This window comes from Phyllopteryx taeniolatus, chromosome 3 (assembly GCF_024500385.1).
Source record: "Phyllopteryx taeniolatus isolate TA_2022b chromosome 3, UOR_Ptae_1.2, whole genome shotgun sequence".
In the NCBI taxonomy this organism is placed as follows: domain Eukaryota; kingdom Metazoa; phylum Chordata; class Actinopteri; order Syngnathiformes; family Syngnathidae; genus Phyllopteryx; species Phyllopteryx taeniolatus.
The window spans coordinates 24,331,604-24,348,762 of NC_084504.1; the positions used below are offsets into that span (position 1 = coordinate 24,331,604).

Genomic DNA, 17,159 nt, shown 5'->3' on the forward strand with positions numbered 1-17,159 from the left:
GACAGTCCTTCAAACAAAGGTGAAACAAGTACTCACAGGGAGGAACTGCTCCGTCCTGAACTCAAAGTCATCAACAGGTAGCGGTGCGTTAAGGACGGAATAAAACTGAATAAATAAGGGCAAGTAAAAAAAAAAAAAAAAGACCATGGGAATTTCATTACAACAGGTTCCTTTAAGGTTTATGAAAGCATTGCTGTTCAGCACCATGCAACAACAATAACAGCGAGAAATGCATTGCTTTAGACCACCCCAGAGTTGATTAGTGGATGACAGCCTATTTAGAGGAAATTCACCCATTCAAATTTTAACCTGTGGAACCTATCCCCAGCTATTGTGCTCTTTCTGAAACAACCTAAAATGCCACAAGATCCTGCTAAAGTCCTGCCAAAATAATAACGTAGTACTTACTGTACAGTCATTAGTGTCTATAAAAAAAATGTTGAACTGTTCTCATGCCACACTTTGAGATTCACTGTTCCAAGTTCTTCAAAAACCATCTAAGCATTGAAAGGATATTGAGCTTCAGAGTTGTAGCAGTCTCAATCCGCACCTGTGGAGAAAAAAAATGTTACAAAAAGCACCCCCAAAAAATATTTTTCCTTCTCATCAGTTCAGTGTGAATGAGGATAGGCACAATAATCAATTACTGGTCGCTGATCGGTAAGAATGATTGTGTGAAATTGATTGTTGAATTATGATGTCTTGAAGCAGTTAAGACAAAACTGAGAGCACTAATTGGCTGTGGATGCAGTCTCGAATTGTTTGTGGTCTAAAAAAAGTACATGAGGTCAGCTATGGGAAGTTGCCACATGCCGAAATCTCTGCAATGGCAGCACTCCCCCAGACAATAAATGTTAACAGGCTAATAATGCACAAATGATGTACTCACCAACTAAGTTTGACATTGCATAAGGTGTAAAAATTGTAGAAAGTAGATGAAAAATTCTCATCACATTAATAGACTGGGCAGCAAATGTCACAGCAATCCATTAGCAAAGTTGAAGGGTCCAGGGGGGTTTTTACCTCTCACAAGGTCAAATCCAAGCACATTCCAAATCAAGTTAAAGTTTTGGGAGAACTCAGCACTAAAGACATTAATAGGAATTATGTTATGATGTGAACAATTTGTTTTGCAAAAGCAAAGACTAAAGAAAGAAACTAATGGAAAACTGTTGACAGGTTGATATCTAAAAGTACTACAGTATTTAATTTCTTAATCTCAATCATAAACTACTAAATTACATAAGGTTTTGTACCATACCATAAAAGCCCTTTATATAAAGTGAGAGCACGTTTTAGAAATGTGATGGAGACGAAGGTTTTCTTGCACATAAAAGCTTTCTAAAGTTGCAAGAAAAAAAAATTACTTCGCTATAATGACAAAGCCAAGTATTGTAAAAGGTATGTAAATATCTCATTTTAAATGTAGCTTCTGCTTTCCAAAGTCACACCACGAACCACTTTCAAATCCAAAGGGTGCAATCTTGCCGTGTCAGAGTGATGGAGGTGGTAATGACGCCCGGGGGAAGAGCGGGCAGATGGGAAGAGAGGAATTAAGGAAGGTAAACGAGTGAAGAAATTGGTGGGAGACTTAAAAAGTCCATTACAGTCAGTGCTTTGCAGCCCTTTCCCTCAACCAGCGCGGATGCCTGGGCGATAATATGAGTCAGCAGTTTTTTTTTTTTGTTTTGTTTTTTTTTTACCACAAATGTTATCAAGATCAATAAAGGGCGTTTTACAAGGTTAGGAATGAGCTTTTATGGAGAGTATATGACCACATCTTTCACTGTGTAACACCCACTGTACTTTATTCAATTTGGATAACACTGTGGAGACATGCCATTTTAGAACAAGAACTAGTGAGCAACACTAGCGTTGGGCTACTAATCAGTTTCTTAAAGTACAACGAAAATCTTATGAAAACAGTTACAATAAATACTGTAAAGTTATATATCCAATTAAAAATATATACAGTGGGTACAGAAAGTAGGGTCTGAATACTTATGGCTGTGTGAGATTTCAGTTTTTCTTTTTGAATACATTTGCAAAAATTTCAACAATTAAATTTGTTTCTGTCAATGTGGGGTGCTGTGTGTACATTGAGGAAAACAAATGAACTTAAATTAATTTAGCAAATGGCTGCAATATAACAAAGAGTGAAACATTTAAGGGGGTCTGAATACTTTCTGTACCCGCTGTATATAACTGAATACAAAACTTTTATAGAATATGCCACAAAAGAATGCCCGTGAAATGATTTTGAAATCCGTAGCATTTTAAAAAGCATATTGATCTGATTATGTCTGAATAAGGCATATAAAGTACAGAAGTACCTTGACTTACAATTTAAATAGATTCTGTGACAAAGCTTGTAACTCAATTTACATGTGTGAAGCCCATCAGATGTTGTCAGCCCTGGCCTTCGTAATCAAAAACTAAATGAAATAAACAACTTCAATTACTGTGCAGATGGCAACTTGATGAAATTTGGTTCTAAGAAAATCTGTGTGAGCACCTAACTGAAAGATTGGCATAACAATAATTATTCTCAGACTTTGCAGACGGAAAACCCATTGATTATAGTTAGAATAGTAAAATGTAAATGTAAATTAGTTTCGCAACGCTCTGAATCCAACGGAAGGTTTTGACTTGGACTGGAAAAAATAATATCCGAAAATATGACAATAGAGTACACTCCAAAAAAAGTGGCTGTTAAAAACTAACCGCCACATGTAAACTAAACAACGAGGGAAATTGTTCTAGGGCTCGGCAAATACAAAAGCAAGACCTACCTTTACATATTAGCATTAAAGAGATTACAACTCTACAAATACCACCAGACTGGGGAAATTTAAACTTTGGAATCATGAATACTCAGTTTAAGGGCAAACAAAATTACATATGTTACATAGAATTAAAAATACAACACACACACACACACACACGTGGTAAGTCATGGTAGCTTTTGTTGTCAATCCAATGTGTGGAACATACAGAGGGTTGACATTTTTTTCTCAAGGGTCCACAGTCTCAAAAACAATACAAAAACAAAACAACAATAATAATAATACAATCATAACAAACTATCAAAACCGTACATCTTACATCCACTAAACTTGTGACTTTTTGGTGAGTTTCTGATTAAGTTTCTTTTGAGATGGTATATTGTCATGCTTGAAGATGACTTTGTTAAATGAAAGCATGGTCCTTCTTTTATGCCATGGAAGAAAGCCCAGATATTTTTCAGACGTCATTTTAACACCTTCAGGGCTGGCAATCATTGAACTTGAACTTGTAACTTTTTGGAGAGTTTCTGCTTGAATTCCTTCGCAGCGGACACGCATTCAGCAGAACAGTGCAGTTTAAGTGTTTTTATTCTTTAAAAAAAAAAATACTATTATTGGGAGGTTTGATGACTTAAAAATTAAGCCGACTCTCATTTGTATCAACTATTAAGGAAAATAAAAAAATCTAATTTGCTAAATAATTTGGAATACTGTGTTTTCTTTGCTGTTGAAGCGGTTATAGACGAAAGAGTATTTATGTGATGTTGTGTGTGATATGGGTACTTATGACATGTATGTGATATGGGTACTTGGGTCCGTGGCACTGCAATAAAAGTGAAGCTTGTTCATTACATTTCCTCGATCAAGTTCGTAATTCGCCGGTACGTTGGACGACTGGTTAGCACATCTACCTTACAGTTCTGGGGACCGGGGTTCAAATCCCGTTAACAAGTTAAAAAAAAAAAAGTGAAGAATATATGCCAGAGACTATTGCGTATTGCCTGTTTATATGTGGTTATACAGTGTTTGTGTACCAATATTTATCATTTTGAGAGATATAAGTGCCGCGAGTTCAATGCTAATTTCGTTAGCTCTTCAATGGTGTTTTTCATTCGTTATGTGTTAGCTTTGAGCTACCTATTTTTGTGAACAAAAACGAAGAAAGAAACGAAGTCTGTGATATATTTGACCATTCAATAGGTATAATTCTTCTGATGAGTTTAGTTTTACGGTCTACTTCAACTAGAGTGTCAAACGACTTGAAGCAAGCAATGTTCACTCTTCCTCCTTGATACTATGTTAGCACCTTAGTAACGTGGGCTCTGCATGCCGTCCCGGCCCTGCTTGATAAAAGTGCTGGAGCGGCGCATGGAATGGACTGCTTGCAGAAGAGTGGTAAATCTGAGATTTTAGATCCAGTCCAATCAGATCAGATACTCGTTTTTTTTGCTGACATCGGACCGAAAACCCTAATACCCCACTTTTTTCAGACCGAGTACAAGTACTTACATTTGAGTAACCGCCGATACCAAGCACCGATACCTGATAATGTCATTATTTATTACAACTGTGATGAAAATGTTCTTTTAAGCAAATATTGTTAAACAACACAAATTTGTTTTGAACTTAGCATAAGTTTCAGTCAAACCTAACACTCTTTAGAGTAACAGCTTTTTTAATTTTTAATGTCCAATTGCATGTTTTTTTTAAATTTCGCCACATATTTTACCTAAATGTAGCCGGTACATTTCAGTCATGTGGGTGTCCCAGTCTGAACACTAGTGTGACCTCTGTAAAAGGATTATGGATATACTGTACAGTAGGTAAGGAACGAAGGAGAAAGTAGAGATAAAGAAGACCATGGAGTCAGGTGGATATAAACATACATCGCTCTATTTACCTGACTAAAGCAAATCCGGCGCGGTGCGTGGCTTAACTCTACAGAGGACAAAGTTGTTGTAATCTCGCAGATGCGCGCAGCTGGTGTATCGAACAAAAGCGGCTGTCCGCCCCGGTGGGCGTAAACACAACAGATTTTATTCGAAGCAAATCAAAGCGGCTTAATTCATTCCTTCCCTTTAAGTGAGGCGCAATGACAGTCTTCCATGCATGGAGAGAGCAATCCTTGTGGGCATGACGAGAGTATTATCATAAGGCTGTGTGGCAAAAGACAAGTGTTTAAATACAGTATAAACTCGCCAAAACCACGTGAGATTTAAATATGCCCGCGGCCCTCATGAATCTATCCCCACCCATTCACAATCGTTCGTACGTGCCCTCAGTCACCAAAGTATTACATGCTCCAGGTAGAGACCAAAGGACACACCTTCGCTGCACAGACAATGCAAAAAATAAAGTCATGCAATGATTTTTGGTTAAGCTTGTGTTCTAAAATGTTTACTTCATAAAGTCTTTTTAGTCAGTCTGTGGAATTATTATCCAGCTGCTTCATCATTAAAGAAACATTCTGAATTATTAAAGACAAGAGTGCAACATGCTTAGATGATGGTAAAGGTACAAATCAGTGTCGCTCCCTTGAATCAAATATCAAAGACAGAAACTGAAGTGCCAGTGTCGTGTAAATTTAACTATTATAAATGACTACTTCTTTCAGCAGAACAGCATTTTTTCACATTGATATCCAATTGGACTGACTGATTGTGAACATTGTTTAACTGTAGCCTATTTGTGATCAATAATTCATTGTGGCCCAGGGGGCTCTAATTTGCCCAAACAACATTGATCTAAAGATAAAAAAGATTTGAAAAAATAAAATGGTGAGCTATAGTACGGTAAATGAGGTACCAGCAGATTTGGACACACATTGTCATACTTAGTCTATTTTACTACTAAAGTAAAGACAATGTGTGATTTTTTTAACATCTCTACTTACCTAACTGAGCAACATAGAACGAATACATTAATAATAATGTACAATAAATAAAAATCAAAACATGTTTGGTAAAACTGTAGTAAATAATAGATTGATTCATATTTTCAACATATAAGCCCCAGTGAAATAGTGCTGTTTTAGACAACATGGTGCATGCCCATATTTAAAAAAAAAAAAATAATAATAATAATCAAGATATTTAAGTAAATACCACAAAAGGTGGAGGCATCACATGACAAAGCAAGGAAGAGGAAATGCATATTTTAGTTCAACGTTATTACAACTCCCTTTTATCTATATTAATGAGGGCATGGGATTTATAAGAGCTGCACTCTTTTTCCCCCTTAATTAGTACACGCATATTACTGTATGTATGTTCAGAATGTTATTGCAGTGACTATGAACAAAAGTGTGATGCTTGCATCATCGCAACAAACTTCGAGAAGTAATTAGAAAAAGGCATACATATGCAAGATGCGGCTCAATATTTCACGGGAAGTGATTATCTCGAACTGTAACAATGTAGAAGACTTAATCAAGTGCACAGCTAATGAGGGACTAAATTAATTTCAAATGAGCACATGCTGAAAAATGCCCTGCCTTTGTAAACATGGAATTAGCATGGGAAATTCTTCCAAAAAAATACCTCTCCAGCGATTTGGCCTTCTGAAAGTTTTAGGTTTTCTGGGGGCACTAGACCTCCTGAAGGCTAACTAAAACAGTCTAAAGATTGGGGTTTTTTTCATGTAAAGCTAGAATTGATGAGTATTAGTAAGGGTAAGATAAAACCTAGAGTAAACACCCAATGTAGTTTTTTCCCCATCAATGGGACAACAATAGTCATTCAAAAAGACACAAACACATATGCTGGAGATAAACATTCGATCAATCAACCAATGTTTGCCACAGCCGCAGAGAGAGGATGGACAGATAAGCAAAATTTCCACCAAGCTGGACGGTTCAATTCACGTTGGCACAGTGTGAAAGATCCCAAAATATGCAAACGTTAACATGTTTTCAGTACCTGTCGCTAAACTATTCCAGTATACTGTAGGTGGCTTATTTGGGGTGGAGCTAGACAAACGGCTGTGTTGTTTTGTCGATAGCGAGAGAATGGTCTATTCCATTGATAAGATGGAAAATAATTGGGAAAGACAAAACTTTAATTTCTTGACATGTTGGTCGTAGAGGTCTTTTTTCTTCAAGTTAAGAAATTAAGACACTATACTGTACACCCTGCCTTCATATCCTGCAGGGGAAACAAACTTTATTCAGGATTTAGCAATCCAAACAGTACCAAGGGGAACCGAACAGAACTGTACCGCCTTGTGTACCGCCTGGATTTTTAGAAGTTTACTTACCACCAAGTCGGGATCCTGCATGAGATTGAGGATGACCTCGTACAGCAAAGGACGTAGGTCTGATTTGAATTTGACTGAGATCCACTGGCCTATTAGCCAGATGACTCTCCGTCGAATCAGCTTGTACCTGTAGATAACAATGGGATTGCACTGAGTACATTTTACACATCTCCTTAGAAAGCATATTTAGGAGAAAATTACTTAAAAACAACAAACTCAGGGACCTTTACACAGGCATCCTGATCAAATGATGCTATTATAATGCTTGAAACATCAAAATCTTTGAAGAGTATGATAATGTGTTGCGAACATATGACTTTGTATGCCCTTGTATGTACCGTGGCTATAAAAAAATCTACAGCTTTTTCTGATTTAAAAAAAAAAAAAAAAAAAAAGACCAAAATAATTTCAAAACCCTTTCTAACATTATTGTGACCTGTAACCTGTACAACTTAATTAAAAATGAAAAATAATATTTTAGAGAGGGGAACTCAAAATAATGTGATAAAGGTCACATGAAGGGTGGAAAAAGTTTTGAAAAAAATTATATTGCTCTTATTTGTTCCTATCACAAAAACCTAGCATTTGAACAGCGGTGTGTAGACTTTTTAGAGCCACTGTAAGGCCATTCTGTCACAACCCACTTGGGTTCAGTTTAGCATATTCATGCACTGTCAACATAGAAACAGACACCTAAGTGGCACATCCTGTTACATTTGAAGTCTCTGTGACAGTATTTTATGACGATAACATGGTATTCCCCAAACACACATTGACTAAAAAGTTCAACTTAATATTCATATTCTATTCACAGCTGGTGTAAACACATTTCGAATGCCAATGTGTTAGTTTTGGAGTCATTTGGTAGTGGAGTGGTTCATGGAACTGGCATGGGACCAACTCCCACTCTTCAATCACTCAAATGACTGTGATTGAATGGCAACCAGGATGTAGTCTGCAGTCAATGCCCTGACCCTGACCAGCATACGAAAAAAGATAAATGGATGGAGTAAGTTTTTAAATTATGCTTCCCAGAAAAGGCCAGAAAAGCTGACTAACACTAAACAGCATAAAGGGGTTAAAAAAAGGAGCTTCGATTTAAAATTTCTTTTTTTTTTTTTTTTTTTTTTTTTTTAAATAAAATCATGAGGGCTGGGGAGTGTGATATGAAATGAAATGTCCCTTTAGCACCGGTCCTTGTCTATATCCGATACTGCTACTGAATCTAAGGGGTTGCCTTGATAGAAGTGTGTGGCTAGAGAGTTCAAGGAAGGAAGCGATAAGAGGGCTACAGTTTTTTTTTTTTTTTTTGTAGAGGGGGTTGAAGGAATTGAATTGTTCCAAATTAATAAAAAAAATATGCCAAGGGGTAAGGGTAACAAAGAGACAGAAGATTCTATACAACAGCATCACTCTGGACTTAAAATACAAACCAGTGTGTGTTGGACATTCGAGTGGAACCTCTAGTCCAATTCCAACAACTAGAAGCTTGTGAAATTTGGACGTTAGAATTTTTTTAAATTAAAATTATTTAGTGTCATGATAATCACAGATGAACACCAGTAGCCATATGGATGAGTGAGCACTGGTGTTGCATCTGTTAATGTTGACTGCTCTAACTGGATTATTCTCTACTGTTTTTGTCTACTGATACTCATTTGCTTGGCATCTGTCTGTAGCCAGTGTTGACCAACTTTTGTGGAGAGAGGAGTTTTATTTTCAATACCGCTGTGTTGAACAAAAACACTTGGCAGTCTTTTGAAATTCTAAGATAAACATTTATTTTACAGCTACCAGTGAGCCTTAATGGAGTTGACTCATCATCTTACAAACAAGGTGGCAATTAGGCAATGGATCAAGTGAAAAGAATAGATGAACATCTAATTTCAGCAGGTTTAGACCCAAACAGTCTGCCACTGCATTTTGATTTTCTACAACTGTCTATTGTGGCGGAGGCATATGGTGTGCGGTTCCAACATGACCAAGCAGGTAGAGCGGTGCCAGAGAAAAAAGGCTTTGGGAATAGTCCTACAATCATTGTGATTTATCAGGTTGGAAACAACAGCTCTGCTTGAGCAGATTAAATATTATGTAAGTGATATCACAGACAAATAAAATATGATTAGTTTTGTATTCTTCAAGAAAAAACAAACAAACAAACAAACAAACAGGACATCTTTCATGTACTGCTGACAAACCTTAAAAAATAGAAGCAGGCAAAAATAAGGGTCTGATTTACAAAGATCCCACATAACGAGTGATACATTGTGTTCGCACTGTTGGTTGGCCTGTTGCGGGTGATCTACTATAGGTTTGCACGGGAAAAAAATGGGTGCAAACTTATTTGGGCACAGTACAGATGCAGAAGCTCATCTACTAACCAGTGCGCCCAGGCATAAACAAAGCGGCCAAAATTTGCCACGCGGTTTTGCTCAATGGGGGAATTAAAGAGATTAATTTAGCACAGCACAATGTGACTGTGACAACTCTTCAGTCACAGCACCATTTGATTGGTTACAGCAGAGTAAGCCCACCATATTTAACTTCTGTAGCGATAATTATAATTAATACAATAACAGCATCAATGTTCCCGATGAGTAACACTCAGCTAAGGTTGTACAAAGATATTGATACTTGGGAATTCCTGAATTGAACCAATTATTCGGTTATCTGATTTTTATTTTATTTTTTAGATCAGATGTGGTGAAAGGCTTTTAAACAATGTCAGGTGTTGGAGGTTTTATTATGCAAAATTCTCTACAATACAGTATAAACAGTAACATGGACGAGACTATCAAATATAGACTTTAAGCAGAGGAGACGGTTTTATATATGACATTTTACCACTAGTTGAGGTTTATTCAACTGGCAGTGGTATTGAATTATGTACTAGAACAGTTTAGTTATATCATTACTATCATTAAATATTATATATTCAGATGGAAACATTTCAAACTTGGCTTGAACATCTTGCAGCAATACATCGATATTTTGTTTCCCCGAGCTCCGTTTTGCTACGAGTATGAGGCAAACAACATCGACAGCGTCACATACTCAAAATAAAATGACGTTTGAAATACTGCATATAAGGATAGTACATAAGTATTTAAGAAAGAGAGACGACGGGGTCAGGCCACAAAAGGCAAAGTAAAAATGTCAATCTTTCACAGCATTGTATGTATGCTGGCTGAGCATGACAATGGAGCCAATGCCCAACACTGTCTGGAGGAGACAAAAGCTCTTTCTTGGCTAATCGATAGCATCATGAAGGGTATTTAAGGCATAGATGAAAGATGCATTAGTCATATTTTCATTCTGTGTGCAAGTTGACTTTCTTTTATCAGAGGTGTCAAACATGGTCGGCCATCACCAATTTCTATCTCCTCAAAGGCACTACTAATTACGCTTCATTTAACATAAAGGTGAACTGACACAAAACTCAGCAGCTCACTAAATCTGCAAGCTCATAGGTAAACATCAAACGTTTCACTATTTTTGTATGCAGACACCAGAGAGCATGACAGTCCAATAAGGATTAAATTACCTTGCCTCTACACAAATATAACTCTGACAAATAAATTTAGACTGTAGACACAGTCTGCAAATACTGAGGCCCCCGCTATAGTTTGGTTTTATACGTCACAACAGAGGGTCACGCCAACATCATCTAATTATCTGATTGCAGGATGCCATGTGGCTGGCAATATCCGCCGTTGGCAATTCTGTGTAACAAGCAGCACATTGCCGTATCTTCTGATACAACTCTGCTGAGGCCATTTTACAGAATCCCTGTGTTGGAGACATTCCTCTTTTGCTACTACTTTGATCTGACAAACGTTTAAAAAAAAAAAAAAAACATACAATCATCAATCACCATGATTTTATTAATAGCAATGTCATTGATAACAAGGACAATTAGAAGACCAGACCAAGGACATTGAATATTTTGTGGATTACGAGGGTCCAATGTCATGTGATGCATCTGGACTCCATCAGTGCATTTGGCCACTGGTCCATAGCTTGCTGGTCCAAGCAGACATCTGTTTGGGGCACAGTGGCCCACAGGTTTCGCAAGACCCATAGCAGATGGAGTTTTTCCGCTCCATCCTGAAAGTTTTGTGGGCAGGCATGGGCATAATGTGTGTTTTGTATAGAGCGCCGTTCGCAATTCTTTGAATCAATCTTTTTCATGCTGACAATACATTTTATTCCAAATTTGCTAAAATGTTAGATCGCTGAACTGCGATTGGCTGGCAATCAGTTCAGGGTGTACCCCACCCTCTCGCCCAGAGTCAGTTGAGATAGGTGCCAGCATGTCCGCAACCTTAGTGAGGATAAACGGTACGGACAATGGATGGATGGATAGACCGCCGAACTCAGGTTTTTGACACATTTTATTCCAAACCGTCAAGTGTAGTTGCCTGAAAAAGGGCTTCAGAACAACCCCCAAAGGGCAAACTAAGGCCTGCTGTAACAAGTATTTTTCTAATCTTAAAAGATTCTTTTTATCTGTGACGGACTCCACTCATAGAGATAACAAATAAATAAATAAACAAATGAATCAGGTATTTAACAGTTTGGGTCATATTGTGCGTGGTATACTATGATAATCTCAACACAGAACACCACACAAAGATTCTTTTCCGTCGCCAATCTCGTAATCTCATGTGAAAACCGAAGAAGAAGAAACACTTCCGTTTATAAGGTGATCTTTGCTGAGCGTTTCTGAAGGTTGCCGGACCCGGGAGCCTTGTAAAATGGCCAAACGAAGACTTAATATTAAAATATTTCTCTCTGTCTGGTGAAACCACTTTTATACAAAACTTTTCCTTGTCGCAGAGTCGGGGTGCTTGATTGTCTATATTCTGTTGCATGACACAATTGGGGAAATTAATAATAATTCATACCACCTATACAGCACTTTTCAAGGCATTCAAAGATGCTTAACAAATGCATGCATCATTCAATCCACACACACACACACACACCCAGGTGGTGACAAGCTACTTGTGCAGTCAACAGCTGCTCAAGGGCAGTCTGACGGAAGCGTGGCTACCATTTTATGCCTATGGCCCCTCCAACCACCAGCAAAAATCCAACTACTACATTCATTCATTCATAGGCAATGTGGGTTCAGTCTCTTGCCCAGGAACATAACAACGACATGGAAACGGTGGGGGGGGGAGAATAGGAACCAGCAACCCTCTGGTTTCAGGGCGTACACTTACCCTCATACGCCCAATGGTACCCTCTGTGGTGGCATTACTAAAGAACACAGAAAGACAAAGAAAAAGCAAAACAAAAAAAACTGGTATACCACTTTTGGGGCATTTGACTTCAGAGAGGTACCACTGTATCTAGCAATGTGACAAGTGGCCGCCATATTTGTGGAATTTAAAAAAAACAAAACATGGAATGAGCACTACAAACACGTGTGAAATGCTCCATAACAAATAAAAAAAAATAAAAATTATTACTAAAGTAAATGCCCTATTTGACTGCCTACATTGCTATTCTCATCATTATTACTCCATTTGTGCTATTTAAGTCAAGTCTTTAGGACAAGTAACATCATGTGAAATGTCACAGTAATTTTGACACGTAGACTTGGAGAACGACAACCCCTCAGAAATTCAGGCCATATGACCTTATTGGTGGATATTCTTAACTGAAACTTGTTCTCAGATTAGCAGACAAAACCAAAGGGTTAAGGAGATATGCTGAGAAATCATGACGTCATACTGTTTTGCTCTATTCTGAAGATTTTTGACCAGATTTTCTATAGACATTTCTCATTGCAATCACTGTTTCAAAGTTTGTTTGACACCATGTGTATAAATCTAATGCTGAAGTCAACAGTGGCTTCTTTTCATCTTCATAACTACAACAGAAAAGACAATTCTATGTGAGTTTTTGCCAAGCACAGTGACTGAGGACGGTGCTCCCACCAGCGTGTTTTTTCCGCTCATATGTCAGAGCATGTATATTCACCTAATTTATGCACACCACTGGGAAACATGCATGCCAGTCTGTGCGTGTACAAAGCACGCACAGCTATGAGATGCACGAGAGACCGCAAACACAAGCCACTAATTTCTACAGAGAGAATACGACTAATAACCCAGCAAAGGAGATTGAAAAAAAGGCCACACTTTAATATTCATGACTAAACTACATTTGCGTAGCAAAGTCTCTTCAAACAACCCTAGAAGCATGTACAACCTGACAGAAACATGTCTTTTCCTGATACAGCACACTAGAACAAGAAAAAACCCAGCAGGAGGTCAATGACTACATCTATTTTGACTAAAACAAACTTGTGGTGAGTTACTATTACTACTGTGGATGTACCTTTAATGGACAAGGATGAAGACTACATTTTGTGACACAAAGAAAGACTAAAATAGTCCTTCCCATCAAGTTTCTAAAGACTTTCCCTCTAATCTAAATTGCTGCTATCTAAGTACTGACTAGAACTAGGAAAAGAGATCATATTTCTCTGGTACTTGCTTCAATGCACTCCCTTAGAATTGAATTTCAGAATCATCTTTATTTGCCAAGTATGTCAAGAACACAAAAGGAATTTTTCTCCCGTTTGTTGACGCCGCTCTAGTACAATAGACAGTCAACTGACAGAGAATACTTTGGAAATAAAGACATCAAAAAACAGTCAATAGCAATAAAAGGTTTATTTAAAGTCTTCTCACCTACAAAAGCACTGATTATATTTCTAATTATTTGTGTTTGTATATTCCCTGTTGTGTCAGAAGTACAATAAGTTTCACCATCACTTCAACAAAAAAATTGGAAAAAATACAACTTTGGCCAGATAGATAGTCATAACCGTAAGCATTCATCACATTTCTGTAAGACCGAACTGAACTTCTATGACACATGAATGTTTCTTAAAAGATAAAACACTTACTGTTATATCTGAGCTGATGAAAATGACCATTGGACATTTTAGTGAGCAGCAAAATAGCAGAATTAACAAATACTATACATATGCCTTAAATGGATAAGGATAAAGATGACATTTCTTGACGAGTGACTAAAACAGTCCTCCCCGGCAAGTCTGTAAAGATTCTCCTGATCCAAATGCTGCTGCCTGAGCACTGACGAGAACGAGGAAAAGAGATCCTATTTTTCCCAGTGCTAGCTTCAATGCACTGGCTCCTGATACAATTTAGGACTGAATTTAAAGACTTGTTCTGTTTCTACTTTCACCAACCATACAACAAAAACTTTTGGTCAGATAGATGCATAACTTTATTACATACCTGTAAGACCAAAATGAACTATGGTGACACATATCTGTAAATATTTGTCCAAAAAAACCCTTACTATCAATATCTGAACTAATGAAAAAGACTATTGAATATTTTCATGAAGAACACAAAAGCAGAGTTAACAAATACTGAATCCTTGGATTCAGCAACCATGTTGGCAAAATAAAGTAAATAGACTGAAGCACCTGAGCAGCAGTATCACTATGACATCAGACTGCCAGCTCACTGACGTGTGCAGCCGCCTGAGTGGCTGATCTTTGGAGTGCTGCCGGCTTGGTGCTGTGATTGCCCTGGCATTTGTGCCTGCAGGGCGCTCCTTTGTTCTTCATATCACTCACACCAGCCACTCTCCCAGTTTCTCATCACTTTTTAAACGCGCTCATCTATCGGCTCACTCCCTGAGTCTGCAGACGATATGAGAGTGTGATGAGATCCCTGCTTGTACTGCTGTGTCACTAGTCTGGGAGCAAATGAGTGGACACAGGCAGCAGTTGTCAATGCAGCGGCCAGATATGGGCTGGATACTAATGAGGCATTTGGCATATATTGAATATGCCGATTATTCGAATAAATAGCGTAACAGAGGTCAATAGGCAATTACCTGGAGCTACTTTGATACGAATGTTAAATATGAAATATCATGAGCATTGTTGATGTCTGAAAAACAATATTTCTAGTTAAATGTCAATTCATATTAACATGGAAGCAAAACCAAACTACTTTTTATGTGTATCAGTGTCACAAAATACCACATTCGCTGACAAACGTTTCAGGGGCACCTCCAAAGTCGAACATAATCTGTTGCATGACGCAAGTTCTTCATTCTTATAGGAAATAAAGTGAATATTTTGTTGCAGGCTCAAACTGTCGCCGTCATAAAACCATTAACTGTACAGCAAACTATGTAATTAACATTTTAATAATCCTAACTGTCATACAAGTGTAAAGAGAACTGCATGATACAACTAAATAAAAGTAAAATAAACTAAAAAAAAAAGGGGGAACAAGATGGTGTTTGTATACTTTTAACTACCGGTGTCTTGTAGGCACTTCTGAAATGAAAAATGTTGTGATATTTAACTCCTATTATGTATATTGACCAGTTTGTATCTCAGGTTTTTGACATTTCTGGTTCTATGATTGTCATCACCCTTTTCCTCTCTGCCATCAAAACCAAAACAATCAAAGAAAAAGAAAAATATCTTTGTGAAGTTAATCCATTTGATGCTCATTGAGCTCACGCACGATGGTGCTTTGAACTGAAGGTTTTGTTTGACTTTTTGAGGCAAATTTCACTTAAAAATCTTGGTTGAACCCCAAATTGTACTCTGATTACATTCTATTAAAATGTGTCATCTTGGGATAATTTTCTTGGCTAAATTGCAATCAAACTTGCAATCAATGTGTATCAATGCATGTTGAGTACATATGGATTTCCATTTAAAACAGAAACGCAACGTCACCTGTGATGACTGACTTGCAGCTCCCCGAGAAGCTGATTCTTGAACCACTGGTCAAAGTCCACGTTGTCAAACAACTCGAAGGCAGCCAGTCCGACTGCGTTGTACACTGCAGATAATCACAGAAAAAGCCATAAAAGCAAAGTCAACAAATGCACTTTCTAAATGCATCCATCCTAAAGGAAACAAGCCAGAAAAAAAAAATCGAATATTTTATCGCATTCTGTAATTAAGTATGAGATTTAATGTACGGCATGTAGATTTATTTGACTAAAAAATAAGCTCTCAGGTGCAACAGAACAGCAATTCCAGTATTCAAATGAGCTGAAGTAGCTGCCCTTCAACTGCTAAAGGCAAGCAATGTCAACACGAAACTAAATCAAGGCAATTTGGCAGTAGTACACTGCTGGCAAGAGCACCAACATGGAACCAACACAGAATCTGAAAATAGTATAGCAGTAAACCAACCCAGAGAAAACAACAATAAGAAATAGGAAAATCATTAATGGAATGGCAAGATATGCTTCCTGTCACTTAATACTTGGGACATTATTTGGGTTATTTTTTATGGGTTAAAGTACGGTGGCCAACAGGGGCAAACGCACTGCAAACTGCCAAAAGCTCCAAACACAGGAATGATGCAAACATAAAAACATAAAACAAATGCAACATAAAAACGCTGCGTTTTACGTTTTAATCACAGAAAAGAAGCAGAAGCAAAAACTTATGAACCGCAAAACAAAAATGCTGCAAACACAAAAAACACCCAAACTCAAAAAACAACTGCAAGACAGAAATGTTGCAAGTTCCCGCCACCAAACTGTAAGTCCAGGGGCCGTGAGGCCACTTGGGGGCACAAGGAACCCATCCTGTCCTGTGAGAGCAAACCCTCTTGAAAGACACACAGCTCTACACTACTAACTTTTGCACTAGTAGCATCGGTGCAACAGTGGGTCGCTCACACCTGCAAATGATTTGGTCGCACTATTTTTTGAGGAGGAACAGCATGACCATGGCATATCATAGTTTCGTATGAAGTAAATATTAACAGACACTCAAGACAGAATATTTGAAAAATATTTTACTGTGAACAAGAAGTTTGTCCGCAACAAGCAGTAGCAGACAAAACGTCAAATAAATAAAAAAAACTTACTTTTATTTTGTTTTATTTATTGAGGGCTCATAACCCTCTTCCCCTGTCAAAATCAGCTAATCATATTGCAGCGGGTTGCTTTTAACTAACAATGATTGAGACTGCGTCACAGTGCTTGCTTGCTTGCTCTCTCTCTCTCTCTCTCTCTCTCTCTCTCTCTCTCTCTCTCTCCCTCTCCCTCTCGTGCAGGAGGAAAAGAGAGCAGTGGAAAAAAAGC

At 37.8% G+C, this 17,159-nt stretch overlaps 1 protein-coding gene across 1 annotated transcript in view; it reads right to left on the reverse strand.

Moving 5' to 3' along the window:
* Positions 1–17,159, reverse strand: part of ipo11 (importin 11) — a 110,677-nt gene that overhangs the window by 54,094 nt on the left and 39,424 nt on the right. The window contains exons 15-18 of the mRNA XM_061767816.1: positions 15,793–15,898; positions 7,041–7,167; positions 517–550; positions 37–77 (exon numbers count right to left, since the gene is read on the reverse strand). Of these exons, the coding sequence (XP_061623800.1) occupies positions 37–77; positions 517–550; positions 7,041–7,167; positions 15,793–15,898 (308 nt within the window). The remainder of the gene's footprint in view (positions 1–36; positions 78–516; positions 551–7,040; positions 7,168–15,792; positions 15,899–17,159) is intronic.